Source organism: Geotrypetes seraphini, chromosome 7, assembly GCF_902459505.1.
Source record: "Geotrypetes seraphini chromosome 7, aGeoSer1.1, whole genome shotgun sequence".
Lineage (NCBI taxonomy): Eukaryota > Metazoa > Chordata > Amphibia > Gymnophiona > Dermophiidae > Geotrypetes > Geotrypetes seraphini.
Window position 1 is genome coordinate 84,494,289 of NC_047090.1, and position 27,766 is coordinate 84,522,054.

General features: G+C 40.9%; 1 protein-coding gene across 11 annotated transcripts in view; it reads left to right on the plus strand.

Annotated features, from left to right (window-relative positions):
* The window catches only part of SLC25A21 (solute carrier family 25 member 21), a 702,309-nt gene that overhangs the window by 578,540 nt on the left and 96,003 nt on the right, over window positions 1-27,766 (plus strand). For all 11 annotated transcript variants that reach the window (XM_033952164.1, XM_033952163.1, XM_033952167.1 and 8 more), the window contains 2 exons: window positions 15,425-15,491; window positions 23,164-23,223. In XM_033952164.1, the coding sequence (XP_033808055.1) occupies window positions 15,425-15,491; window positions 23,164-23,223 (127 nt within the window). The remainder of the gene's footprint in view (window positions 1-15,424; window positions 15,492-23,163; window positions 23,224-27,766) is intronic.

Consider the following 27,766-nt stretch of genomic DNA (forward strand, 5'->3'; position numbering starts at 1 on the left):
TTTTTCTATCTTTATTATTTCAGTGGTTGTAAGCCGGCTGTTTTTTGTTTTGCTAGTGAGCTATTTAAAACAAACATGAAAATCAATAGACAACTAATGTAATTACTGAATGCAATCCTTTGATAATCCAAGCCATAGTATTTTGTAGAATCTTCAATCTTTCTAATAATCTTTGTGGAAGAACTGCATACGGAGAATTGCAATATTCTAATCTCATTACAACCATTGCCTATGCTACAGTCACCAAATTTGAAAGACAGGTGGGGGTAATTCTATAAATGCTTGCTCTTTTGAGGCACCAAGAATGAGCCCATTTGGAGCCTATTTTTCAAGTAAAAGTAGGCAGCTACTTTTCTTTATAGAATATTAGTGTAACAGGTCAGATAGGTACATAAGCATATAAGAATAGCCATACTGGGTTAGACCAATGGTCCATCTAGCTCAACATCTTGTTTCCACAGTGGCCAATCCAGATCACAAGTGCCTGACAGAAACCCAAATAGTAGCAACATTCCATGCTGCTATATTTTAGGCATGTGCATTTGCACAAGCCATAGAGCCCTGGCTATGACACACAACATAGAAACATGATGGCAGATAAAGGCCAAATGGCCCATCTAGTCTGCCCATCCGCAGTAACCATTATCTCTTTCTCTCTCCGGGATATCCCATGTGCTTATCCCAGGCCCTTTTGAATTCAGACACAGTCTCTGTCTCCACCACCTCTTCTGGGAGACTGTTCCATGCATCTACCACCCTTTCTGTAAAAAAGTATTTCCTTAGATTACTTTGGAACCTATCACCTCTTAACTTTATCCTATGCCCTCTCATTACAGAGTTTCCATTCAAATGAAAGAGACTCGACTCATGCGCATTTACATTATGTAGGTTTTTAAACATCTCTATCATATCTCCCCTCTCTCGCCTTTCCTCAAAAGTATACAGATTGAGATCTCTAAGTCTGTCCCCATACGCCTTATGATGAAGACCACATACCATTTTAGTAGCCTTCCTCTGGACCAACTCCATCCTTTTTATGTCTTTTTGAAGGTGCGACCTCCAGAATTGTACACAATATTCTAAATGAGGTCTCACCAAAGTCTTATACAGGAGCATCAATACCTCCTTTTTCCTACTAGCCATACCAATAGAACTGTAGCCTGGCCCCCAATTTAACAGAACTAGAAAAGGTTCAAAGAAGAGTGACCATGATGATAAAAGGGATGGAAATCCTCTCTTATGAGGAAAGACTAAAGAGGTTAGGGCTCTTCAGCTTGGAAAACAGGCAGCTGAGGGGAGATATGATTGATGTCTACAAAATCCTGAGTGGTGTAGAACGGGTACAAGTGGATCAATTTTTTTTACTCTGTCAAAAATTACAAAGACTAGAGGACACTTGATGAAGTTACAGGGAAATACTTTTAAAACCAATAGGAGGAAATATTTTTTCACCCAGAGAATAGTTAAGCTCTGGAATGCATTGCCAGAGGTTGTGGTAAGAGCGGTTAATGTAGCAGATTTTAAGAAAAGTTTGGACAGTTTCTGTTATTGAGACAGATGTGGGGGAAGCCACTGTTTGCTCTGGATCGATAGCATGGAATGATGCCACTCTTTTGGTTTTTGTCTGATAAAAGTGGCCTAGATTGGTCACCGTGAAGATGGGCTACTGAGCTAGATGGACCATTGATGTGAACCAGTAAGGCTAGTCTTATGTTCTTAATTCAGTGCAGCAGATCATTAAATAACAATAACAGTATAGCTTCTTTGATATAGTCATGTCTGAACCCTAATTTAAAAGAGTCCAATAAGTCATGAAAGTGTATACAATCCACCAAGTGACACATATCCAGTTTTTCAATGACTATACCCTGTGGTGTAATAAGGGGGAGGGGCGAGCTGCTCTGGGCGCCATGTTGGTGAGGGTGCTGGTACCCCTCCTTCTTTCCGCCCCTCACCTCTTCCCACTCCTCCCCTCACCACATACACACCCCTCCCTTCCCCCGACCTCTAGTTGTTCACTGCCATGAGCAACAACTTCAACGTGCTCCTCGAAACCACGTCATCTCTCCCCCGATGTCATTTCTAGGTGCTGCACATAGGAAGTGATGCGAGAGGGAGAGTTGAAGGTGTCGTGAGGAGCACATTGAAGTTCTTGTTGCTTGTGGCGGTGAACAACTAGAGGTGCGGGGGAAGGGAAGGGGACGCATGTGCAACATGGGGGATCAGGGAAGGAGCTGGGGGGGGGGGGGTGAGGGGTGGAGACGAGGGCAGGAAGGAGGGGGCGCCTCTCACCATCACTATGCCATTGACTGTACCCACACTGAAACATAGAAACATAGATTCACTATACTGCAGTTCAGGTTGGAGACACTATCCCTCTCTTCTACGAAACCGCACTAGTGGTTTTTAGCGCAGAGAGCCACACTGAATGGCCTGCGTTGTTCCTGATGCTCATTGAGTTCCTATGAGCATCAGGAGCAGCGTGGGCCATTCAGCGTGGCTCCCTGCGCGAGAAGCTGCTAGCGCAGTTTCGTAGAAGAGGGGGTATGTTTTATGTGCTTTTGAAGCAGCCCTAGGCAAACCATGGCCATGTTGGGCACCTGAAGCAAGTAGTGAATAAAGATAGAGTAATTCACGTAAATAAGGTGTAATCACAGAAAACAGCAAGCTGATGAGGAAATTAAACTGTGCCTTCCTATAAAAGGGAGAATACTTTATAAATTCTATTATATGCTATTTAAAATACGGTTTGAAGAAACTCCTGATTATATGCCACATCTCGTTAAATTTTCTAATAACCCATCTTTGATTTTTTTTTTTTTTTCAATTTAATTTTTATTAAGATTTTCACACAAAACAGTATAATAACAATCGACCATTGAGTTAGCCTATATTCTTCATAGAAAAACAAGGCTCCTCAGATCCTTAGGACTGACTCAACCAGATCACAACCATTGTTTTTAAAGTGCTAGGTCAAAGTACTTAAGTAAAAAGTAAAGGTAAATATATTTTTTGATACTTAAGTAAAAGTATAGCAATGAACATATATAATAATAAATAATAATAATAACTTTATTCTTGTATCCCGCAATACTATGGAAGTTCAATGCGGTTAACAATAGAAGAGACTGTACATTTACAGCGATGATACATATTACAGTGTTATTACATTTACAAAGATGTTACATAAATAGCAGTAATAAAAAAAAGGCATATACTAAAGAAGAGACTGTACGTATACAGCGATGTTCCATGTTAAAGCGGTGGTACATTTACAGTGATGTTAAATATGAGGCTATGAAAAGGCAGGGCAATTAGATAAAACAGAGCTTGAGAAAGAGAGGCCATAGTGGCTTGGGAGGGGGGCGTAGTCATAGGGAATGGAGGCATGTCGAGGTCAGGAGGGTGCAGGGAAGGGGGGAAGGCAGCGTTAGCGGAATTTGTCGAAGAGGTAGGTTTTTAGTGACTTCCTGAACAGGTGGTAGGGTGGAGAGTTGGAGATGAGGGCGGTAAGGCAATTGTTCCATTTGCCCGCTTGGAATGCTAGGGTTCTATCAGTGAATCTCTTGTAGAGGCAGCCTTTTAGGGAGGGAAAGGTGAATAGGTGGGCGTTTCGTGTGCGAGAGGGGCCTGCTATTTCAAGGTGCTCAGACAAGTAGATTGGGGAAGATCCTGTTAGAGTTTTGAAACAGAGGCAGGCGAACTTAAAGATGATCCTTGCCTCTACTGGGAGCCAATGGAGTTTGGTGTAGTAGGGGCTAACATGGTCGTATTTTTTGAGATCATAGATGAGGCGGACGGCCGCATTTTGGACTGTTCTAAGACGTTTGATGGTATTTTTATAGGATCCCAGGTAAATAATGTTGCAGTAGTCTAATATGCTTAATACCAGAGATTGGACGAGTAGACGGAAGGCTTGGTGGTCGAAGTAACGTTTGATGGTGCGCAGTTTCCAGAGGGTACAGAAACATTTTTTCACCTGGGCACTGGTATGGTCATCGAAGGTTAGGGTGCGGTCCAGGATGACTCCAAGGATTTTTATGGTGGGTAAGATAGGGTAATCTAGCCCATTCAATCTGAGGGAAGTGTTTGTTAATTTGTGGTTGGGACTAGCTAGGAAGATTTTGGTTTTTTCAGAGTTCAATTTTAATTTGAGTTTTGAGGTCCACAGTTCTAACTTGGTGAGGATAGATGCGATGAGTTTTTCCGTTTCTAGAGTGAGTGAGGTAATGGGAACAATGATGGTGATGTCATCTGCATATATGAACGATTTTAGGTTAGAGTTTGCTAGGCTTTGTGCCAGAGGGGTCAAGTAAATATTGAATAGGGAGGGGGATAGGGGAGAGCCTTGTGGGACTCCACAAGGGTTACGCCAGTGGTGGGAGAAGGCTCCATTACTGTGGACCTGGTAGGTACGGTTGGTTAGGATGTACTTAAGTGAAAGTAAAAAGATTATTGCCTAACATGGAGATGGGCATTTTTGATATGAAATCTAAATCCGAGTTTAGACTTTTACAGAAGACAAACAAAAATCCAGTACCAAACATGACCATTTTAAAAACTGTAAAACATCTATCTTGTTTTTTTCAAAAATAGCCATTTTTCAGATGGACCCAATTGTATACCAAAACAATAACCCTTATGCCTGCAGGTGGCATCTGTATGATGGCCCAGTAAGATTTTGGTGGGCTCACATATTCCACCATAATTGCCGCATTGAATACACAAATACACTCCCTTGTCATATCCCATTTGGACTATTGTAACGCCTTGTACAATGGTATCACCAAAAAAGAGATCAGGCACCTACAAATCATTCAAAATACTGCAATAAAGCTCATTGAAAATGCATAAAAATACGATCACGTAACTGCACTCCTATTAAAGGTGCATTGGTTATCCATAACCCATAGAATAACATATAAAATCCTACTCCTAACGCTTAAAACACGTAATTGTAATCTTCCAGATTTCCTGAATAGTGTCCTAATTCCTTATAAACCATTGAGAACCCTCAGATCACACTCTCTACACCTTTTAACCATTCCATCAATCAGACTCCTTAGTTTAACAAGAAAAACAATTTTTTTTCCGTCACAGCACCCATCCTATGGAATGCAATGCCCCTAGAACTTTGGGAAGAAATTGCATTAGATTGTTTCAAAGGCAAATTAAAAACATTTCTATTTAAAGATGCCTATATTCTTTAACCTATTTTCTCAAATCCACTTACAGCCAGGATCCCTTCCTATCATACTATCCCTTAATGGTTTGCTGTCCTATAAGAATTGTATTTCTAACCCATCTTTCCATTCGTTACTGTATGTTAATGTGTTTTTTTCTGTCTGTCACCTTAATTTATAATTTTAAATATGTGCACCGCTCAGGAACCTGATGCACGGTATATTAAATTTTAATAAACTTGAAACTTGATATGGGCCTAAGTCCTCATCTCTATGGTTGACTACACTGCCCACTAGGCTACTTTAGGAATTTGCTTGCTGCTGTACTAGGACTGGTCATAACATCTGAAGCTATCATACATTTATTTATATCTTTGGGGGGGGGGGGCGGAGAGAGGGGACCAGTGACCACTGGGGAAGTATATATGGGGGGAGTCATGCCTTCATCCCTCCAGTGATCATCTGGTCAGTTAGGACACCTTTTGGGCATTGATGTCTACAAAATTCTGAGTGGTACAGAACAGGTTCAAGTAGATTGATTTTTCACTCCATCAAAAATTACAAAGCCTAGAGGACACTTGAAGTTATAGGGAAATACTTTCAAAACCAATAGGAGGAAATATTTTTTCACTCAGAGAATAGTTAAGATCTGGAACGTGTTGCCAGAGGTTGTGGTAAAAGCAGATAGCATAGCTGGTTTTAAGAAAGGTTTGGACAAATTCCTGTAGGAAAAGTCCATGGTTTGTTATTAAAAGAGGGGGGAAGCCACTGTTTGTCCTAGATCAGTAGCATGGAACATTGCTACTCCTTGGGTTTTGGCCAGGTACTAGTGACCTGGATTGGCCACCGTGAGAACGGGCTACTGAGCTTGATGGAACTGTACCAAGGCCCTTGTTTGAAGTCCTCTGACCAGCAGTTCTCAATTGGTAAAACTTGGGCTACAGAATTGCTGCTACAATTGCTTGAGAGTCATCAAATGTATTGGTGATACTTTCATCAATATCATTTATGAGGCCAGTCACAAGAGGCTTACAAGTTGTTGTTGATGTCTTCTTGTCAATGAGAGTCTTATGAAGCCTGGCATTGTTTGGCAGCAAGCAGGCCATGAACATCTTCTTTTCTTACTGCAAGTGACTATATTTGACCAATCAGTGATTAGAGTATCAAAAGAGTAAGTTTCTATACAGACAGCTAATATTTTACCTTTTCAGCAGTACAGGAACCTTTAGTTGCTCTGTCAGAGTAAAGGGATTTTTGATCCTTTTCTTATCCCACAATTTCTAGAACAGGGACTATGTCTATGTTCTTGATTGACAGGGGTGGGGGGGAGGATACATCCCTTGGATGGAGGAACTGGACTGGTATAAATGTCCAGCTCAAGGACAGGGGGATCTTCTCTTGCACCTCTTAGCAAGGGGACCTGAATTTTGGCTTTGAGTTCCTGACCATTCCATTAACATCAATGTAAGGGGACAGAATTTAACTATTAACCTCCTGGTTGCAGCACCTTCTTATCTACTGCAAGAAAGGTGCCTGAGTAGCACAGTCCATGGCCATAAAGTCCTGCCATTGAACATGTGTGGACTACAAAGTTCTCTAAGTATTGCTGTAAACTTCAACAACAGTTCAAGAGTGAAAGCTAATAAGAATTCATTGAAAATGTTTTCCTGCATTCTTCAAGCAGAGCAGACATAGGTGTGGTGCAGATAGAAAGTCAGTATCTTCTTCCTGCTGTACATGTTCTGCGGAGTTCAGGTCTCTTAGGTGGCTGATAACAAGAAGGAAAAAAATGAAAAACTCATTTTAAAACTGCTTCAGTATTTGCTCTAGTAAAGTAAGAGTTCAGTGAGAACATTTGCTGCCAGTTCTGACAAGCAGAACAACAAGTAGAAGCTGCTCGCAATATATAATTTCATTTCAGCACTTTTACAAGTAGCTAAAAGGAGGTCAGAAAGAAAGGTCTACTAACCCAAGGAAAGGAGAGTTTGGGATCCATTGTCAAAAGCACAGATGCTGTCAGTGGCAAGGTTGAGCTGAATCCGCAGAAGCAGGAGTCTGAAGGGGAAGCAGCCTTGAAACAGCCTGGATGGCGAAATATGAATTTGTGTCTGCATTGAGTTACTTCCCTGATGCGATTAAAGATAAATTATCATTATTATTTATTTATGAAACCTTTGCAGTATGTTTAAAAAGCTTTTCCTGAACATATGAAATATTTAAAAAATGGCAATTTTTTATTAAAAAAAGAAAAGAAAGAAAACTAAGCAAGTGGACTAAAGAATGTGGTAAATTGGGTTATCACTGATTTCACTTTGATACTCTCACCTCTGAAGTCCTGAAGAATTTAATGAATGAATATTGTGGAGATATTTGTATAGTCTAGAAGGATTTTTGGAGAAAAACGTCTTCACTAATGGCCTCTTTTACAAAGCTGTGCTAGCAGCTGAGCTGCGCTAATGGCCCCGAAGCCCAAAGAGATTTAAAGGGCTTCGGGGCCATTGCCGTGCAGCTTTGTAAAAGAGGCAGTAAATGATTTATCTTTGAGGTATGTTTTTTGAGGGCTCAACTTATGGGAAACAAGATTCTGGATCTAGATGCTGTGATGGAAGAAGATGAGTTGGACGTAGTGGCAATCAAGAAGAACCATGACTGTGATATAGTTATACCAGGCTATAATCTGTTCAGGAAAGACAGGGTAAGAAGAAAAGGAGGGGGAGTAGCGTTATATGTTAAAGATCATATTAAAGCCACACAGTTGCAGGGCAAGGAAGAGGCACTGTAGATCAATTTGGAAAGAGAGAATGGTGAATATATTTACATTGGTGTGATATACAGTGTGTTTTTTGTGGGCAGTTATAATAATTCACACCCCTCCCCCATTTTGGGCAGGAGTGCCCTAGTGAGATCTCTGTTTGGTGTTGTTAGCCCTGGGTTCTGCTTTGAAGCTCTTCTTCAGGCCTCTATGAAAGACCTCACTTTCAAGGCAGTTTTCCTTGTGGCTGTCTATTTCACTAGGATTTTGGAGCTGCAAGCGTTTTCTTAAAGGAACCCTTATCTGTCCTTTTCTTCTGATGCTGCTTTGCTGTTCTCTTCCAACCTTTCTGCCAATGGTGGTTTCTTCATTTGAACCAGTTAATCTCCCTGCTTTTTGGAGATGCTTGAGAGTCTGGACCAAATACTGTGTAAGCTGGATGTTCACAGGATCCTTCTCTGCTACTTGCAGATTTCTAATTCTTGTCAAATGTTGGGTCATCTATTTGTTCTATTTCATGGTCCTTTCAAGGGTCAAATGGCTTCAGATTTATAAATAGTGCACTGGATTAAGACAGCTATTGAGTTAACCTATGTTCTTCAGAGGAAAAAGATTCCTCAGGGCCTTAGGGCCTACTCTACTCAGTCACAGGCTGTGTCCTGGATTGAAATGAAGTCTGTAGCCCTAGAAGACATTTGCGGGGCAGTGACATGGTTCCTATATAGTAACATAGTAAATTACAGATAAAGTCCATTCAGCCTGCCAAGTAAGACAGCCAGATCCACACTCACCAGTCACTCCATGTAGGTTACAGTCCGCCATAATTAATTACTGGTATCACAAACAGAGCAATTTGCCATCGTACCAGCCGCATACAAGAAGTTAACATGGTACAGTTTGGGAACAATATATGCGTAAACCAACAATACTATTAGCATTTAGCACATCAGTCTCAACATTAAAAATGTCTTCCCCTTCCCTATTGAGATACACAACACCGACCCTTCATGAGGCAACTATCCGCTACATAAAAGCGGTAAATAAACAACAAAGGAAAAAGAAACCCCAATGGTTCACTGATGAGGTCTCGTACCGAGTCAAGGAGAAGAAAAGAGCATTTCTCTCATACAAACGCACGGGGGAAAAAGAAGCAAACATTGAATACAGGACAAAGGCTGCAGCGGTCAAAACAGCAGTCAGGGAAGCCAAACTCCGTATGGAGGAAACTCTAGCGAAGAACATTAAGAAAGGGGTCAAATCCTTCTTCAGGTACATTAGCGACAGGAAGAGGAACACAAACGGGATAGTACGCCTTAGAATGCCAGACGGGAATTATGTGGAAACAGATTCCGATAAAGCCAAACTGCTGAATGATTACTTCTGCTCAGTTTTTACCTGCGAGGCACCAGGGCACGGGCCACAGCTGGAAGCAAAGCAAAGCGAGGAAGACCCATTTCAGAATTTTTGAGTTCACACCAGCTGATGTTTACAGCGAACTGTCAAGGCTCAAGGTGAGAAAAGCCATGGGACCGGACAAATTGCACCCAAGAGTGCTCAGAGAGCTGCGCGATGTACTGGCGGAACCGTTAGCCATGCTCTTCAATCTCTCCCTAAGTACGTGGAGAGTCCCCCTGGACTGGAAAACGGCTAACGTCGTTCCTCTGCACAAAAAGGGTTGCAGATCAGAGGCTGCGAATTACAGACCAGTGAGTCTCACATCAATAGTGTGCAAACTCATGGAAACTCTACTTAAAGGTAAATTAGACACGATTTTGGATGAGGGGAACCTAAGGGATCCCTGTCAACATGGATTCACTAGGGATAGGTCATGCCAATCCAATCTAATCAGCTTCTTTGATTGGGTGACGGGAAAGCTAGACTCGGGAGAGTCTCTGGACATAGTGTACTTGGATTTCAGTAAAGCTTTTGACAGTGTCCCACACTGTAGACTATTGAACAAAATGAAATCAATGGGGTTAGGTGAGAAACTGCATGGGTCAATGATTGGCTGAGTGGAAGATTTCAGAGGGTGATGGTCAATGGCACCCTCTCTGAGACATCGGAGGTGACTAGTGGAGTGCCACAGGGCTCAGTCCTGGGACCATCCCTTTTCAACATATTCATAAGGGACTTGACCCGAGGGCTTCAGGGTAAAGTAGCACTATTCGCCGACGACACCAAACTATGTAATATAGTAAGTGAAAGCAATCTCAAGGATAGTATGATGCGGGATCTGATCACGTTGGAAAACTGGTCCTCGACATGGCAGCTAGGCTTCAACGCTAAGAAATGTAAGGTCATGCATCTTGGCAGCAGAAATCCATGCAGAACTTACACCTTGAATGGAGAAACACTAGCTAGGACTTCGGAAGAACGGGACTTGGGAGTAATCATCAGTGCAGACATGAAGGCTGCCAAGCAAGTAGAGAAGGCCTCATCCAAGGCAAGGCAAATGTTGGGATGTATCAACAGAAGCTTCGTCAGCCGCAAACCTGAAGTCATAATGCCACTTTACAGAACCATGGTGAGACCTCACCTGGAGTACTGTGTGCAATTCTGGAGGCCACATTACCGTAAGGATGTGCTTTGAGCTGAGTCGGTCCAGCGGATGGCCACTAGGATGGTCTCCGGACTCAAGGGTCTCTCATACGAAGAAAGACTGGGCAAATTGCAGCTCTACACTCTGGAGGAGCGCAGGGAAAGGGGAGACATGATTGAGACATTTAAGTACATCACAGGTCGTGTCGAGGTGGAAAACAACATATTCTTTCCCAAGGGACCCTCGATCACAAGGGGGCACCCACTCAAACTCAGAGGAGGGAAATTTCACGGTGACACCAGGAGGTATTTCTTCACAGAAAGGGTGGTGGATCATTGGAACAAACTTCCGGTGCAGGTGGTCAAGGCCACCAGCATTCTCGACTTTAAGAATAAATGGGACATCCACGTGAGGTCCCTACGAGGGCTGAGTTAAGGTACTAGCATTAGCACTCAGACCTAATGGGGTGGGTCAGTAGAGTGGGCAGACTTGATGGGCTGTGGCCCTTTTCTGCCGTCATCTTTTCTATGTTTCTATGTTTTCTATAGCATATGATATTAATGCGATGTAGAATATGCAGACTTGATCTTTTTTCTTTTGCCCTATATGTAGGATTACCATATAAAAAAAAGAAAACCCTGGACACATGACCCCACTCTGTTCCACCTCCAATCCTGGCCAGTTCTGCCTCTAGCTCCGCCCCATTCTGCCGTCCATCCCCGCCTCCAGAAAGCCGCCTCTCTGTGCTATTCTCTCTGGCCACATCTAGAGGGCCTGGAGCATGTGCAGACGTCATATGAGCATGCTCAGAGACCCTCCAGATGTGGCTGGAGCTTGTAAATACTTTCTAAAACCTGAAAAAGCACCAGGTTTTGGAAAGTCCGTCCGGGAGCCTGGACAGTCCACTAAAAATAAAACATGTTCGGATATTCCCAAACGTCTGGCAACCCTACATATATGAGACACAGACCATAGAAATCTGACCTGCATAGGCCTTATTTCCAACTACTTGAGTTGCTGTCAAAGTTCACTCCAACCCAACTTGATCAGTTTTTTGCCATTTATATATATAAATTGTATAAGTCTGGCTGTCACTTGCCTTATTTCCCAACTTGTGAAGTTTCTAATTATGCACCACTCTTGCCCATCATAACACATCAAGAGTTGTATTTTGATTCCATCCTCTTTCTGTTTAGGGATACTCTGTGTTTATCCCATGCATTTTTAAATTTCATCATTTTTGTCTCTGTCATCACCACTGGGAAGGCATTCCAGGCAGTGGCATAGTAAGGGAGAGGGGGGCGGTCTGGCCCAGGTGCTGTTTTGGTGAGGTGCAGGCACCTGTCCTCCTCTCTGCCCCCTGCTGCTTCCCTGCCCCCCCCCCCCCCCACTGCCATGCATGTGCACTGCTTCCCTTCACCTGTAGCTCTGTAAAGTTTCTGGAATGAGTTGCAACCCCCAACCTGCTGTCGTGTCAGCATCGGCTCTTCCTCTGACATCACTTCCTGGACCCGCGCCTAGGAAGTGATGACAGAGGAAGAGCCAACACTGGTGCAACAGCAGGTTGGGGGTTGCTACTCATGCCAGGAACGTTAGAGGTAGAGGGAAGGAAGCGGCGCACAAGTAGCAGGAGGAGGCAGGGAAGGAGTGTGTGGAGGTGAGGGGATGGGGGAGGGGCAACACCGCCCCGTGCACCTCTTAACCTCACTATGCCACTGATTCCAGGCATTAACCACCCTCTCCATGAAAAGTATTCTGTGATCTTACTCCCAAGTCTACCACCCTACAACTTCAATTCATGTCTTTTAGTTCTACCACTTTCTTGTCTCTGGAAGATTTGTTTACATATTAATATCTTTCAAGTACTTGAATGTCTGTCTCATATCCCTCCATCTCTCCTTTTCTCTAGGGCATATACATTTTAAGCCTTTGGTAGGTCAGTCTTGGAAAATGTTGCGTCTTCTTTCCAACTTGTGGGATAGAAACTCCAGTACATGCCACTAGCAGTATGATAAAGAAGATGAAATTTAGTCTTACCTGTTAATTTCCTTTACTTGATTCCTCCTAGACCAGTCTATGACCTGGCCCAGAAAGCTTAGAGATTTGGTTTGTTCCTGGGTCCTAGGTCTGCCACTTGTCTATATATAACCAGTATTGCAGAGATAGCCCTATTGGACCTCCATCCTGCGTCAGGTTTTGTCTACTTGGTTCTATTGCCTTTTTTGACCTTAATTGTTTTGGTCTGTCTGTTGAGTGGTTTTGGCAATAGGATAATGGAATGTTCATGGTTGCACCACTCATCAGAATCTGTGTTTCTCTGCAACCCTCACTAGTAAGGGAACAACCCCATAATTCTGAGCTGGCCTAAAAGGACTCAAGGAAAGGAAATTAACAGATAAGAATAATTTCTCCATTTATAATTTCTCCAAGGTAGGTAGAAGCCTGTTCTATTAAGGAATATAGACACACTTTTCTTTGCAGAATATGAGTACTAGTGCAGTACTAAAAATACACACCTAAACATTAGGTGTAAGTACTTAGACTAGCCATAGAGTTGGTGTAAATGTTTGCACCTAAATGCCATTGATACGCACATAACTTACAGTATTCTGTAAGTTAGTGTTATAAGTCTGAGCCCCAACCATACTCCGCCCATTGTACATCTCCTTGGAAATACAAACTATGTAATTTAAATGGCTCACTGAAGTTGCTCTGACTTTATTAGTGGAAAGCTTGTAGAAACCAGTCACAGCTAGGCAAACATTTCAAGGTTGGGCATCACTAGAATAATAGCTAATCTACTTAATGCAATGAAAGTGAAGAAAAAAGTGAAAAATCCAGGAAACTGAGTGTAATTCTAAATGTACTGTATTTGTAGAACCAGCCAGTAATGTAGGTTAACTAGCTTCCAGCTGCCAGCAGGATGACTCAGGGCTTCCAAGCAACAACCGTAATTGTAAGAATGGTGAAAACTGGAAAAAAGCAACAACCCACAAACTGAGAAGATAAAATTAATACCACTATTAGGGAAAGAGATTGGGATTTGATGTCCTAAGTGGCTAACCATAGACATAACAAATACAAAAATAGAAGGAATGGAGGAATAAATATGCACAATAGTAGAGAAATCATTCCAAAAATGGAAGCCCAAGATATGACCTTCTCAACTGCATGCAATGAAAGAACTACAAAAGAATGATGATTTGAAGAATACAGAATCAACATGGACGTCACCTTAGGAGCAGCCAATCCTAGAACTGATTTAAAAATCATGACTTTAAGATTCTTTTACTAAAGCTTAGGGGTCCTTTTATCAAGTTGCGGTAGAGGTTTAACGCGCATTAAACTGCCTGCTGCGCTAGCTGCTAACGCCTGCATTGAGTAGGCGTTAGTTGTTTAGCCGGCCGCGGGGGTTAACGCGTGATGAAATGTCCGATGCGCTAACCCCGCTAGCGCAGCTTGATAAAAGGAACTCTTAGTGTATGCTAAATGCTGAGAAGCCCATTTTACACCTATGTGCTTCTTAGCATTTTATGTGCACTCAGCCTTAGTAAAATTATTATTAGGTGTTTTTATATACTGCCTATCAAGGTTTATCTAAGTGATTTTACAATCAGGTACTCAAGTATTTTCCCTATCTGTCCCGGGCTCACAATCTATCTAATGTACCCTATGCATATAATATGATAACAAATTGATATCCAATGCAATTCTTTAAAACTGGGGTAATATGTTCATCATAGGCACATCCAAAAACTTTAACCTCTGAATTTTGCACCACTGGTCACTGGCAAGCCTAAAATCACTAATATAGTCAAAACAAGGAAAAAGAAAAGGCTGCAGTACAATATCGCCCCCTAAATTACTTGTATGAGGCTATCCATTGACAGTAGGCCTCACTTAACTAATTAGTGCCACTGAATGTCAACATGAATAGCTAAAGCCATAGCTAGTGATGTTGTGGGCAGTTCTGGGGCAGAATTGGTACATATGTATTCAAGTGCCAATATTCAGCACTTAAATGTCTAAACCCCCTTTTATAAAACCGTAGCGTGGTTTTTAGCGCCAGCTGCGGTGCTAACAGCTTCGACAGCTTCGACAGCTATGAGCGTCGAAGCTGTTACTGCCATGGCTGGCGCTAAAAACTGTACTTCGGTTTTGTAAAAGTAGGAGTAAATTAACTATACAAATCAGATGCTATCTTTGGTTTCATTTAAGCAGTTAAGTGCCGAATATCGTACTTAACCAGATAAGGGATAACTAGTGCCCAGTGTGCTGGCGAAGTCCCATAAAAATGTTGAATGCTGCTGGCTAAATATTTACCCCAAAATGTCACTAAAAATTTAGGACAATATAGCATAGTGAAAATTGTAAAGAGATTTATTATATATTATTTTGAACTTTACATAGCTGTGTAATCAATGTTGGAAGTCCATAAGCCCTGAGGAAGCGGCTTTATACCGTGAAACGTTGGCTGCATTAAGGACTCTTAATAAAACAATAGTTTCTAACACAGTTTCAATTGAAGTTGTTAAGAATCTAAGTCCCATTACTACAACTTCTGTGGCAATAAGTCACTACTGATGAAAGTTATTTTTGCTGATGATGTGGGCGGAGGTGGTAGAGCATAAATAAACAGCTCAACCAAGAGACCAGAGGCTTTTTCTTCCATCGGTTAGAGACTCAGCCTTTCAATATGGTGTTTTTTTCATATTTGAACTAAAAATGTAGGAACATAAAGGGTGGGGGTATTTATTAGAGGAGGATTTAGGGTGGGAAAAAAAGTAAGGAGTTTATATGCTGAACAAAAGAGGCATCTCTTTCTTGACAATGAGGTTATTTGAGAATCTTATGAAAGCTATTGATAAAGGCAGAGTTACCAATTAAATAAGCTCTTCCCTTCTATTTACTCTTTACAGATCAAATAATGTTTGGATGTTTCTTTTGCAGGCTGTTTGGTTTCTATAAAGGAATCCTTCCACCAATACTGGCTGAGACACCCAAAAGAGCAGTAAAGGTAAAAATCTTATTTTTCTTGCCTATGAAAGTATTTTTGATAGGACGTGTAAAACCGATTTTGGACATTTCCCGCAAGACATCCAAAGTTGGAGTGGAGAAATTATCATTTTCAAAACTGGCAAAACTGCAAGAAATCCAATTTTTTTTGAAAATCACCTTCCTAGACATTAGGATGTCCAATTTTTTTCACCATTTTTGACCACTGAACCATCCAAGTTTAAAATGTCCAAATCCAGACTATTTGGACATGGGAGGGGCCAGCATTATAATGGACTGGCCACATAGACATACCAATTGAACAGTAGGGCACCTTAGAGGGCATTTCTATGAATGTCACATAAAGGGTGCCAGATTACCGTAACCCCCTTATGGTGAGGCCTTCAAAACTCCCCCCCAACCTACTATACCTACCTATCACCCCAATAGCTCTTATGGCTGCAAGTAGCACCTATATAGCAATATAGTAGGGGTTTGATGGGCTCACACTTTCCACCATAAATGTAGTGGTTAGAGTGGCTTATGGGCCTGGGTCCTCCTCTCTATGGCTCACTAGCCCACTCACCAGGCTTCTTAAGACATACTAGGCTTTCCTATACCAAATGATGCTGTTCTAGAGACAGGTATGTACTGTTTCATTCTTTGTGGGGTGGGAGGGGGTTAGTGATCACTGGGGGGGGGGGGGCATGGGGGATCATAACCTAATCTGTCCAGTGGTCATCTGGATCATTTTGGGTACCTTTTTGGCATTTAGACACTTTTAAAACAGGTCTAGCTCACAACGTGTAAGTTCCATCCAGGACATCATGGGATTATTATCACAAGACATCCAAGTCTAAGCCAAAAGCTGGCCCATAATAACCCCACCCACCTTTACAGTTTTGAAAATCAGCACTTTGATGTCCAAGTGCCAGTTTATGCTATTTTATTGGATGTTTTAGTGTTTTGAAAATTTCCTTATTATTATATAAGCTTTTTGTAGAGTATGTGGTACATGAATTGGATCAATAGAATGTAATGTGTGCTACTCAGGGGTGGCTCAAGTCAATCTGCTGTCTGAGACTTGCAATTTATTGAAATATAGTGCTCCCCTGTGAATTCGTGGTCGACGATTTGCGGTCCCGGTCATTCGCGGTATTTTCTGACTGTTAATGACCGGGCAGGAGAGGGCAGCCGGAGAGGCAGGAGAGGGCAGCTGGAGCACCGACGAATGAAGGAAATCACTCGCGGTATGCTCCGACCATCTCTTCCTGTACTAAAGTTGGGCCTCACCAATCAGGAGCTGCTTTGACAAGCAGAAGAAAATTTGGCACGCGAAGAAAATTAGAGTCATTAGAAAATTCATCACGAGCAAATAATATTAGGTTGATTAATTTCCCTAGGCAGGAGTGTGTGGCGCAGTGGTTGAAGCTACAGCCTCAGCACCCTGGGGTTGTGGGTTCAAACCCCGCGCTGCTCCTTGTGACCCTGGGCAAGTCACTTAATCCTCCAGAGCCCCATGTACATTAGATAGATTGTGAGCCCACCAGGACAGATAGGGAAAAATGCTTGAGTACCTGATTGTAAAACCGCTTAGATAACCTTGATAGGCGGTATATAAAATCCTAATAAACTTGAAACTTGAAAACTTGAAACTTAATAGGAGTGCCTTGTACACTCCAAGGGAATTGTTGAAGAGATACTTTCTTGAAGTATTGGAAATTACAGAGGAGTTATTACCTCCTATATCTCAAGTTGATTATTTACCGGGAAAACAGCAAGTTCAGCAGCAAGCTATTGCTCCTGATATGAATGTAACTGCCTTACTTGAACTATCTGATATACAGTCAGTTATACCTTCTACATTACTATTGACGGTGTCTATGGCCCCAGATAAAAATTGGCTTATGAAAAATTTCTTTAAACATATGCAGAAAGAATTCTTAGGTTTAAAAGTACAAATGTATCCAGATGTAGCTAGGGACACCCAAAGACGTTGAAAGGAATTTCTTTTTTTAAAACCTGGGGTTATTGCATTGGGGGCAACCTTTTTTCTAAGTTACCCATGTGGTTCATTTTTCCTCACAGAAATATGTCTTTTTTGAACTGTTCTAGTTGACTGCTTTCCTTTCATTGTCGTGACTGGAGAAAGATAAAATTGCTAGCCCTAAATAGAATTATATAGAGGTGACCATTCCAACTAGATATCAGCCTGACCAGTCATATTATCCTGTTTATGAACTTTCCTTTTGACTAGTCCGCTATCTACATTTTGGATCCCATATATTGGGAACTAGAGCAATTATGGTCAAAATTTTCTTAAGTATATTGTATTCTTTTGTGTATTGATATGATCCCATATGCTATCTGTACAAGTCTATACTTGAAATATAATTATGAAAATGATAAATAAAATAAAATAAAAAAAGAACCTCCGATTTACTCCAATTTATTTTATATCCAGAAAATTTCACAAATCAGTCAATCAAATCCAGTAAATGCGGGATGGTAGATCCAGGATTCCTCAAATAAAACAAAATGTCATCTGAATAAGCAGAGACCTTATATTCCCGACCTGCATAAGGAATACCCTGAATCTCCCTTGCCTGTTGAATAACAGGGGTTCCAAAACAATATCAAAAAGCAAAAGAGATAATGGACATCCTTGTCTAACTCCCCTCTCCAGTCGAAAACATTCTAAAAAAGTATTATTAATATATAATCTGGCAGAAGGGGAACTATACAAGGTTTTGAATCATTTGTATAAATTCTGAACCAATACCAAACCAATCCATTGCTTGATACATAAAGGTCCATTCCACCCGATCAAAGGCCTTCTCTGCATCCAAAGTCCAAATATGCACACAAATAACAATGCTGAAATCCCAGTGAACATCAATGCTGAAATCCCAGTGAACATCAAGTTACCACCTGGTAACCAGGTGGTAACTTGATGTTCACTGGGGTTCTCTGCATCCAAACATACAGAGAAGGCCGGAGCTTCCATAACTTTTGTTAAATTTAACATATGAAAAGCCAATCTGGTGTTGTTTGATGAATGTCTTTGAGCAACGAAACCCATTTGGTGCATACCAATAATATAAGGGAGAGCCTTGGCCAAGCGTAAAGCCAATAACTTAGCCAGAAGTTTTCCATCTACATTAATGAAAGAAATAGGCCTATAATTAGAAACCAACATGGTATCTTTATCTGGCTTCGGTAAAACAATAGTTAAAGATTCTGCCATAGTACCCGAAATACAACCTGTAGTTAGTTGAGCCTGATATAAATTTAAAAGATGAGGTAATAATATAATTTGGAATGATTTGTAAACTCCACAGTGAACCCATCACCACCTGGAACGGATCCAACTCTAAGAGACTTCAATGCTGTCTGAAGTTCTTTCAATGATATAGGCGCCTCAAGATTTCTCTTTATAAGCTTGGGGATTTTTGGCCCCTTTATTAACTTTAAAAACTCTAAACCCTCAAGTTCTTTATTTGAATAAAGCTCAGAAGAATATAAAGCTTTATAATATTTCAAAAATTATTTTAAAAATATTTCCAATTTGAGAATGAGTTTTACCCTTCTCATCTTTTATAGCAGCAATCTTTACTTTTCTTTTTGTGGCTTTGAGATAATTAGCCAATAATCTTCCCGCTTTATTCGAGTTTCCATAATACAGAGCCTGCTGAGAAAACAAACCTTTCCTAGCCAGTTGAGAGGAAATCTCACTATATTTATATTTAGCTTTTAAGAGGGCCTGTAAAGTAATTTGTTCCCATTTCAAGACCAATTGTGACTCCAAATCCTTAATATTTTGTTCCATCGCAGAAAATTCCATTTTAAGCTGTTTCCTAATGTGTGCCAAATACGAAATGATTTGCCCTCTCATAGTAGCTTTGAAAGCATCCCACAATGTTTCTAAAGAGATTTCCTCTGACGTATTAAGTTGAAAATATTCATTCATTTTTAATTGAAATTCCTCAAGAAAGTTTGAATCTGAAAGCAATGTGTTGTTGAATCTCCAAACAGATCTATTACAATCTTGTTCAGCAAATTTAAATTCAATCCAAACTCCAGCATGATCTGATAAAATAATTGGGTCTATGCTGGCTTTTGTAACCTGTTGAATTAAATAAAAATGTAATCTATTCTTGAAAAGGATTTATGTACATGGGAGCAAAAAGAAAATTCCCGAGCATTAAAATGAAAAATTCACCAAATATCTTTCAAACCACAGGACTGTACCAAACTATCTAAACCCATGGATTTTATTAGTTTACTGGGTTGTTTGTCCAACAATGGGTCCATAACAGCATTAAAGTCCCCAGTCATTAACAAATTAGAAGAAGCCAGTGGGAGAATCAACTGTTGAAGAGTTTTGAAAAATTCAGCCTGATTTGAATTAGGGGCATAAATATTAAAAAGCTTCAGAGTATCTTTTCTTAAGCTCATGTGCTCTCTTCTTGAATCAACAATCATAGTTATCCCTAAACCCATTAAAGCCATAGTAAAGTAACTCTTGGTTAAATGGCGCTAGATGCTTTTAGTGTGGATTGGCGAGGTAAATGCTCTTAGTAGCTATCTTTCAATCCACCTTTTTTTATTATGCATAATGCATATTGGACTTCTGTTATATTGGCTAAGATCTCAAGAAAAGCATCTTCAAACTTGTGCTGGTCATGCTTCAAAGATCCGGGATCACTGTATCATCTACTTTTCTACAGCTCCAGTGTTAATTCTTACTGGACTTGAGCTCAATTATTTGCATTGACAAACAAATCCAAATCTCTTATGAGATAGTTATCCTATAATCTTCCTCTCTAACTTTAACTAATCAATGTTTGTACACTAAGGCCCGGATTCTATAAACGGCATCCTGATTGTATGCGGCCAACTGCTGCCTAAACAGCCAATCAGGACGCACATTTCCTAAAAAACCTCCCGAGGCAGGCCGCCTACGTTGGAGGCATACAAGCCCATCTAAGCTTGCCTAAGGCTAGGCATGGCATGATTTGGCCCAGAAGTGGCTGTATGCATCTCCCTAGGCCAGCGGGAGATACGTACAATGTAGGCCAGCAAAATTCTGGCCTACATTGTAAGTAGATGCAGTCGCTGAGCTTATTGAGACAAGGGATCTCCATGCCATGATAAGTTTAGCGGCCACGGCTGCCCGTCCCCCCAAATGATCGCGGCAGGAGGGATGCCCAGTTCTTCCTGCCCGGTACCCCCCTAATGATTGTGACAGGAGGTATGCCCAGTCCCTCCTGCCTGGTACCTCCCATGTAGATCACCGGCAGGAGGGATACCCAATTCCTCCTGCCAGAACCCCCCCATAGATTGCGTGGCAGGAGGGATGGCCAATCCCTCCTTCCAGATACCCCCCACAAAGCGCTCTTCACCAGCAGGAGCAATGTCCAGTCCCTCCTGCCGGACACCCCCCTGCCAGACTGCCCAGCCCACTCCTGGACTCCGCCAGCAGAAACCCCCTAATCCCACCCCAACCCCCTCTAACCTTTTTTTGATGGCTGGACGGACAGGTCCTCCCTCTGTCTGTCTGGCAAGCCCATCTTCATCTGTAACATGGACATCGGTTAGAGAATCGGTTTCTTTTTTAGGTGGGCTTAGGTGGGATTCTGTATAGGACACCCATGTGCAATTCTCAAAAGCCACTTACGCGGCTTCTGAGACCGGACATCCTATACAGAATCCAGGCCTCAGTTGTTAAATATTATGCTTGCACTAGCTAGCCACCTGATTATTTGCCATTGGAAAAATTATTCTACTCTTTCTGTACTAGAATGGTGGAATTATATCTGTATTATCAGGAACTATGAAGAACTAATTGCTATTAAAAAATTCACATTTTCATAAAACTTGGGCTCTACTAAACTCTTAGGCCTCCTTTTATCATGACACATTAGATATTTTATCGCCGGCCACTGCAGTAAAAGCTCCGATGCTCATAAGAATTCTATGAGCACTGGAACTTTTACCGCAGCAACCAGAGATTAAAAAAACCTTAATGTGTCTTGATAAAAGGGGGCCTTAGTGCTGTAACTTATATTATAATTATAATTGAATTACTTGATCTGGCTATACTTACTATTTCAGATTAATGGTGTTATATGTTTTGTGTACATTTTCTAAAATGCTTAATAAAATTTCTAGGGTTGATACTGAAAATATCTTATGTGCTCAGCATATGTAACTGGATAGATAAATTTTGGCAAAATATGTTGAGGAAAAACCAGGGGCATGGCCCTAGTGTATCTATTTAGAGACAATATTCAGTTAATTTTATCCCTATATCTCTGCTGAAGAAACAGTTAGGATCACCATATATAGCTAAGCTTACGAGAGGCATAGAAAGATATGGGTGACTAAAAATTATGCCAGGTGTACACCTGGCAGGGCCTCCGCGTGTGCGGATCGCCGGACTAGATGGACAAAAAGGTCTGATCCGGAGATGGCGCTTCTTATGTTCTTATTAAAAAGAAAACCTAGGAATAAAACAGGGCGGGGGGGGGGGGGGGAGGACAAGTCCAAAGCATTTCTACATGCTCTAAAATAACTACTTGGAAAGAAAACCTTATCAAAAATTTATACACATTCTAGCCTGAGGAAATGTTTACATAGAAAAGGAGCCGAAGTGAAACAGATGTTCTGGAAATCAAATAAGACATTTCCATGCAATGCAAAATGATAGCTTGCTCTTTCATTTATATTGCATATTATGTATGAAAAAACAGTGTAAAACTGACACAGGTGGGAAAAAAACAGGTAGTGTTTGCACAAGTTATCATTTGTTTTTAAATGAAAGTTCTGCTTATTCGAACTAATCAAAGTAAAGAATAAAACTGCTGAACTGAGATTACTGAGGGGAAGGGCAATTTTCAAAGCCTTTTGCCTGGGGAAGTAGCAACATATCAAGGTACAATGTCTTGGCTGAAAATTACTCTTCTCTGTCTGGCTGAAAGTTCATGCAAGACCCTCACTATCCTAGTATGCTCCTGCATTAAGGATCATTTTAGCTCCGTGTAAATAGGAAGTGTGATGGCTTTAGTAGCTCTGCTCCCAAACAAGTTGGTGTGGGTTTGTGGTGTGGATTTTGGATTTGTGACAGAGTGCATGCTTAAGGCTCAACTTTGGGCCTATTTAGTTTATATCTCTTGGGTACAATTTTTCCAAATGGGTTAGTTTTGTGCATACCAAGACAAGAATGAACCTCACACCTAAGCCAAGATATATGGAGCATATATCCAGTGTGAAGCCTCCCCTGAGGCAAATTTTTACCTTGGTAAGGCAGCTGCTGGCAGAAAGAAGTGCATGTGGGGATGGTTGAGCCAGAGCTATTACTGTCCACAGAGATATGTCTATTCTTTCCCATCCAAATGCATCACCTTCCAGGCAGCAAGAGAAAATGGGGAGCATACTTTTTACCTGCTGCTTCTTGCTCAGCCAGTTTTCCTCTGCCCTTTCCTAGGAGCTTTAAAATGTATTTATATTACGATAAGTGGATCCAACATATTTGTTTGCCGAGGGCTAGACAAAGAGTTTATCCTGCCCTGCAAATATATCTACCAAAAATTCTCAGCGCTTTATCTATATATTTATGAGAACTTGATGTTTCCAACTTCATAGCCTTGAATCCCTGCAGTAACTGATTTCATCTATGATTTGTTTTGTAGTTTTTCACTTTTGAACAATATAAGAAATTGCTAAGATTCACCTCACTCCCAGCAGGGTTGGTAAGTATGAATGAATAGCTGAGCCTTTTGCAGAAAAATGTTCTCTCAGTTCATGCCTTTCCAGTGCTCTTGGATGAATGCTTTGTACTTTTTCTGCTATGGACAACTTTAACATATTGACTGAAGAGTAATAAGGCTCAGAATCAATTCACATTGGCATCAGTAGGTTACTTAAACCCAGATTAATTAGGGCTGCCAAGGTTCTGACCTTCATACAGTCAAGCAGCATCCTTTGCCATAAGAAAGCAAAGTCTGGACTTTCAATAACTTGATCTGAGTCATATCATTGGCTTCTTCTGATCTATCTTGATCTCTTGAAGGCACTCTTATTATGTAAAAAAAATAAATACGGTAAGAGATTAAGGAGATTGATTTGGTTTTCAGAAGTCCTAGAGGTCTGGGGCTTAACCTTAGCCACCATAGACATCAGAATGGGGGGACCACAGATGCCATGGCCACCCCAAAAATTGCCTGTAATTGCAGTGATCCTGCAGGGAAAGAAGCGGGGCACTTTCAGCTGCGGCCCCTCGCCGACTTCTACTCCTTCCCATCGCGCATGCATATACCTTTAATTTCTCCTAAACGTGCAGTGCCGTCCTGACATCGGCCCTGGCATCTTCTCTCCACTGCGGCTCGCCCTCTCTGACAACTTCCTGTTTCTGCTAGGGCAGACCACGGTGGAGGGAATACGCCTGGGCTGATGTCAGGACGGCGCTGCACGTTTAGGAGAAATTAAAGGCATATGCGCACGCGGTGGGAAGGAGTAGAAGTCGGCAAGGAGATGCGGCCGAGAGAGTCGATCAGCAGGCACGCTGGCCGATAGACAGGTGACATTTCAGATTTGGGGGAGAGAGGGAGCATATAGGACTTGGGAGATGGAGTGAGGGGAGAGATGTTGGGACTCATATGAGGGCAGAAGGGAGAGATGTGAGGGAGGGATACAGGCACTTTGGGTCACAGGAGGGAGGGAAAGGGGTGCATTGAGACAAGGAAGAAAGGAAGGGAGCATGAACTGGCTACAAAGGAAGGAAGGAAGGAGGGAGGGGCATGAATTTGGGACACAGAAAGGAGAAAGGGAGCACAGACTTGGGACAAAGGCTGGAAGGAAGGAGGGAGGGGGGAAAGAGATTATGAGGTGGGGAGGGAATAGAAAGGGAGAATTGTTGAGCCATGGGTGTGAGGGAAAGGAAGAAAGAGAAGAATTGTTGAGCATAGTGAGGGAGACAATTGTTGGACATGGTGGTGGGAGAGGAGTGAGGTAGAGAGAGATGAGAGGGAGAAATGTTGGGTGTGGTGCTAGAGAGGGAATGCAAGGGATGCAAGAGAGAGGAATGTTAGACATATTGGTGGAGGAAATGGAGGAAGAGATGTGGCATGGAGCTGGAGAGGGGTGATAGAAGGAGGAATGTTGGGCATGGGGCTGTTGGGCAGGGGTGAAAGATGCTGCACAATCTACGGAATAAGAGAGGGAGAAATTTTGGATGTGGCAATAGAGGGGGTGAGAGATATGCACCCTGGATCCCTCTCTCTCTTTTTCCCCACTCCCTTTGCAGCAAGGGAGGAAATGAGAGAGCGAGAGAAAGGATGGTGGACAGTGAGAGAGAGGGAGACATTGCACAGTGCAGTGGTAGGGAGAGGAAAAGAATATCCTTTGTGTAGTTTCATTTTGTGGTTACCATTGTGTATTGTTAATAAGATTATGTATATGTGTTAATAAGATTATGTGTTAAGATTGTATGTATATGAAAAATAAAGAAATGGCATTTTCAATTGGTACTATTATTATGGAGGTGAGGTTTGGGGCAGGGCATGAGTAGATTTGGCAAGGGACTTGGGCAGGTCTGGGGCGGAGTTTTTGGCTCCCCCCCCCCCAAACAAAAAACGTTCCGCTGCCTATGCATGCCACAATTCTCTAGGCCTGACTTTTCAGAACCACCATCTCCTTTTAAAAAGACCCCAATCCCTTTGACCTTTTTCTGAACTAGGCCATAAATGCATAAGCCTGACTGTGAACTAGTCATAGTCCTTGGAGGTTGGCTCCAAACAAGGACACAAGAACCTAAATGTGATTCTGAATGCTAGGCCTCTGAGCACTAGGTCTTCTGAAAATCAAATTTGTCTTCTTAATCTCTTATTTACTTTCTTTACATAAAATGGGAGTGCCTTCAAGAGATCAATACAGGTTACTAGAAGCCAAGGACTAAATGTGACACAGTGAACTTAACTAGTTGAATGCTTTGAGGTTGCAATGCTATCTTGTTTATAGACAGTAATCAAATCACTGTTAAGGTTATGCTTCTCTTTTGTCCCAAGAGAAAACCAGTTGCATCCAATAAGTATTATCATTTTTCTTGGAGTTCAGAGTCCACGCCAAAAATAATGAAGCCCTTTCTACTATTTTATAATATCTAGATATGTTTGTATCTTTTTTTTTCTGTTATCAAGAAAGAATATGTTGATGAGGCTTTTTTTTTTTGTAGGAAAAATAATTTTATTTTCAATATAGTGATTGAAATGTCTCAGTTTTGAGAATTTTATCTGCTGTGTATATTGTGTGTATATGAAAAATAAAAGGAAAAAATTGCATTACAATTAGTAGCGAGGGCATGGTCTGGGACAGAGCTTGGGCGGGTCTATTTCATTTTCATTTTTAAATATTTTTATTGGATTTTAACACAATAAATGTGTAAATAAAATAAATCAAGGATATTTTACAGTTAACAGCATCACTTACAATCACAAATAAATCAAAAACAAGGATATTTTACAATTAAAATGTTCCTTACAAACAAATCAAAGATGCAACGAGAACTAAGGCATCTATGTTATCAATCCAAACTTCATATAAAGTCATCTATTCACAGACAGTTATAAAAGTTCCATATAGACCAGCTATAATAACAAGTTTTGATTTCAAAAACCTAAGTTTATCTATTTATATAATATATTGTTCATAATAAAACCAGTTAGAAAATATTATATTAAAAAGAAAAATTTTCTATTGGTGACCAAATTTTATTGGATTTGAAGCTTTTGTTAACAAGGGAGTTGACTTTGCACTCATATTTATGAGTCATCATAATCGTTGCCCAAAAGAAAGACACATTTAACTGCTGAGCTGACTTCCATTGAGAAAGAATCATTTGTATTGTAATAGCTATTAATATATCAAATAATTTGGACTGCCATTTATTCAAATATCAAGCAAAGCAAGAGACTGGAAGAGAACAATGCTAAAAGATAACTGAGAAGAAATTGGTAACACAGAGCAAATAATTTTCCAAACTGATCCCCAGAATGGCTGAATAATTGGGCAATCGTAGATCATATGTTTTAGGTCACCTAAATTAACCTTACAATGCCAACAGTTGTTAGAGTCTGCTAATTACATAGAGTCTGCTAATTACATAGAGTCTATGTAATATATTGGCAGTCCAATATGCTTTATTAAATAGAAAATATAGTGACTGCATTAAACTAGTAGAAAGTGTGGGGCACTGTGAAAACTTGAAAAAATGAAACCATTGCTCTTCAGATCCAGACCAGGTGGATTCAGAATTCCATATACATTTCATATACTTATTTGGGGATAAAAATGATGAGATAAAAAACTTGTAATACAGCGAGGTCGTATGACCTTGAGTAGCACCTATTTGACAAAATTCAAAAAACTTAGAAACTAAAGGAGTTTTAGACTTTAATGGCCATTCCAATTTTTTAAAACAATGCTGTAACTGAAAACATCTGTAAAATTCGATAGAAGAAAGGCCAAATTTAGATTGCAGTTGTTGAAAAGTCAATAGAGATTTATTTTTTATAAGTTGACTAATATACCAAATATCTTTTACTATCCATGAAGACCAGTGTAATGGTTCCCCTCCAACAACGATATTTGAATTGTGCCAAATAGGAGCAGAAAGAGAGTTTTTACAGCAGAAGATTTAGAATCAGAAAATAATATTAAATATTGAACTAGGCCAGTTACTGGGCAGACTTGCACGGTCTGTGTCTGTGTATGGCCGTTTGGTGGAGGATGGGCAGGGGAGGGCTTCAATGGCTGGGAGGGTGTAGATTGGCTGGAGTAAGTCTTAACAGAGATTTTGGCAGTTGGAACCCAAGCACAGTACCGGGTAAAGCTTTGGATTCTTGCCCAGAAATAGCTAAGAAGAAAAATTTAAAAAAAAAAATTTAAATTGAATCAGGTTGGGCAGACTGGATGGACCATTCGGGTCTTTATCTGCCGTCATCTACTATGTTACTATGTTACTATGTAAGATAACTCAGGGAAAGCCTTTTCAAATGTTTGTATAGCATGGTTAGTAAATACAATAGTATCATAAGCTGATAAACATCTAATGTTACTCAGGAAGGGAATGCACCTCAGTGGGATTGGTGAAGCTAAGTATGTTTCAATAGTATACCATGAAGGTAAAGTTACTAAGGGCTGAGGACGATCTACCATCCATTGAGTGCCATATCTTAAGAACATTGCCAAGTGATATTTATAGAAATCCGGAAAACACAACGCCATTTATTTTTGGTA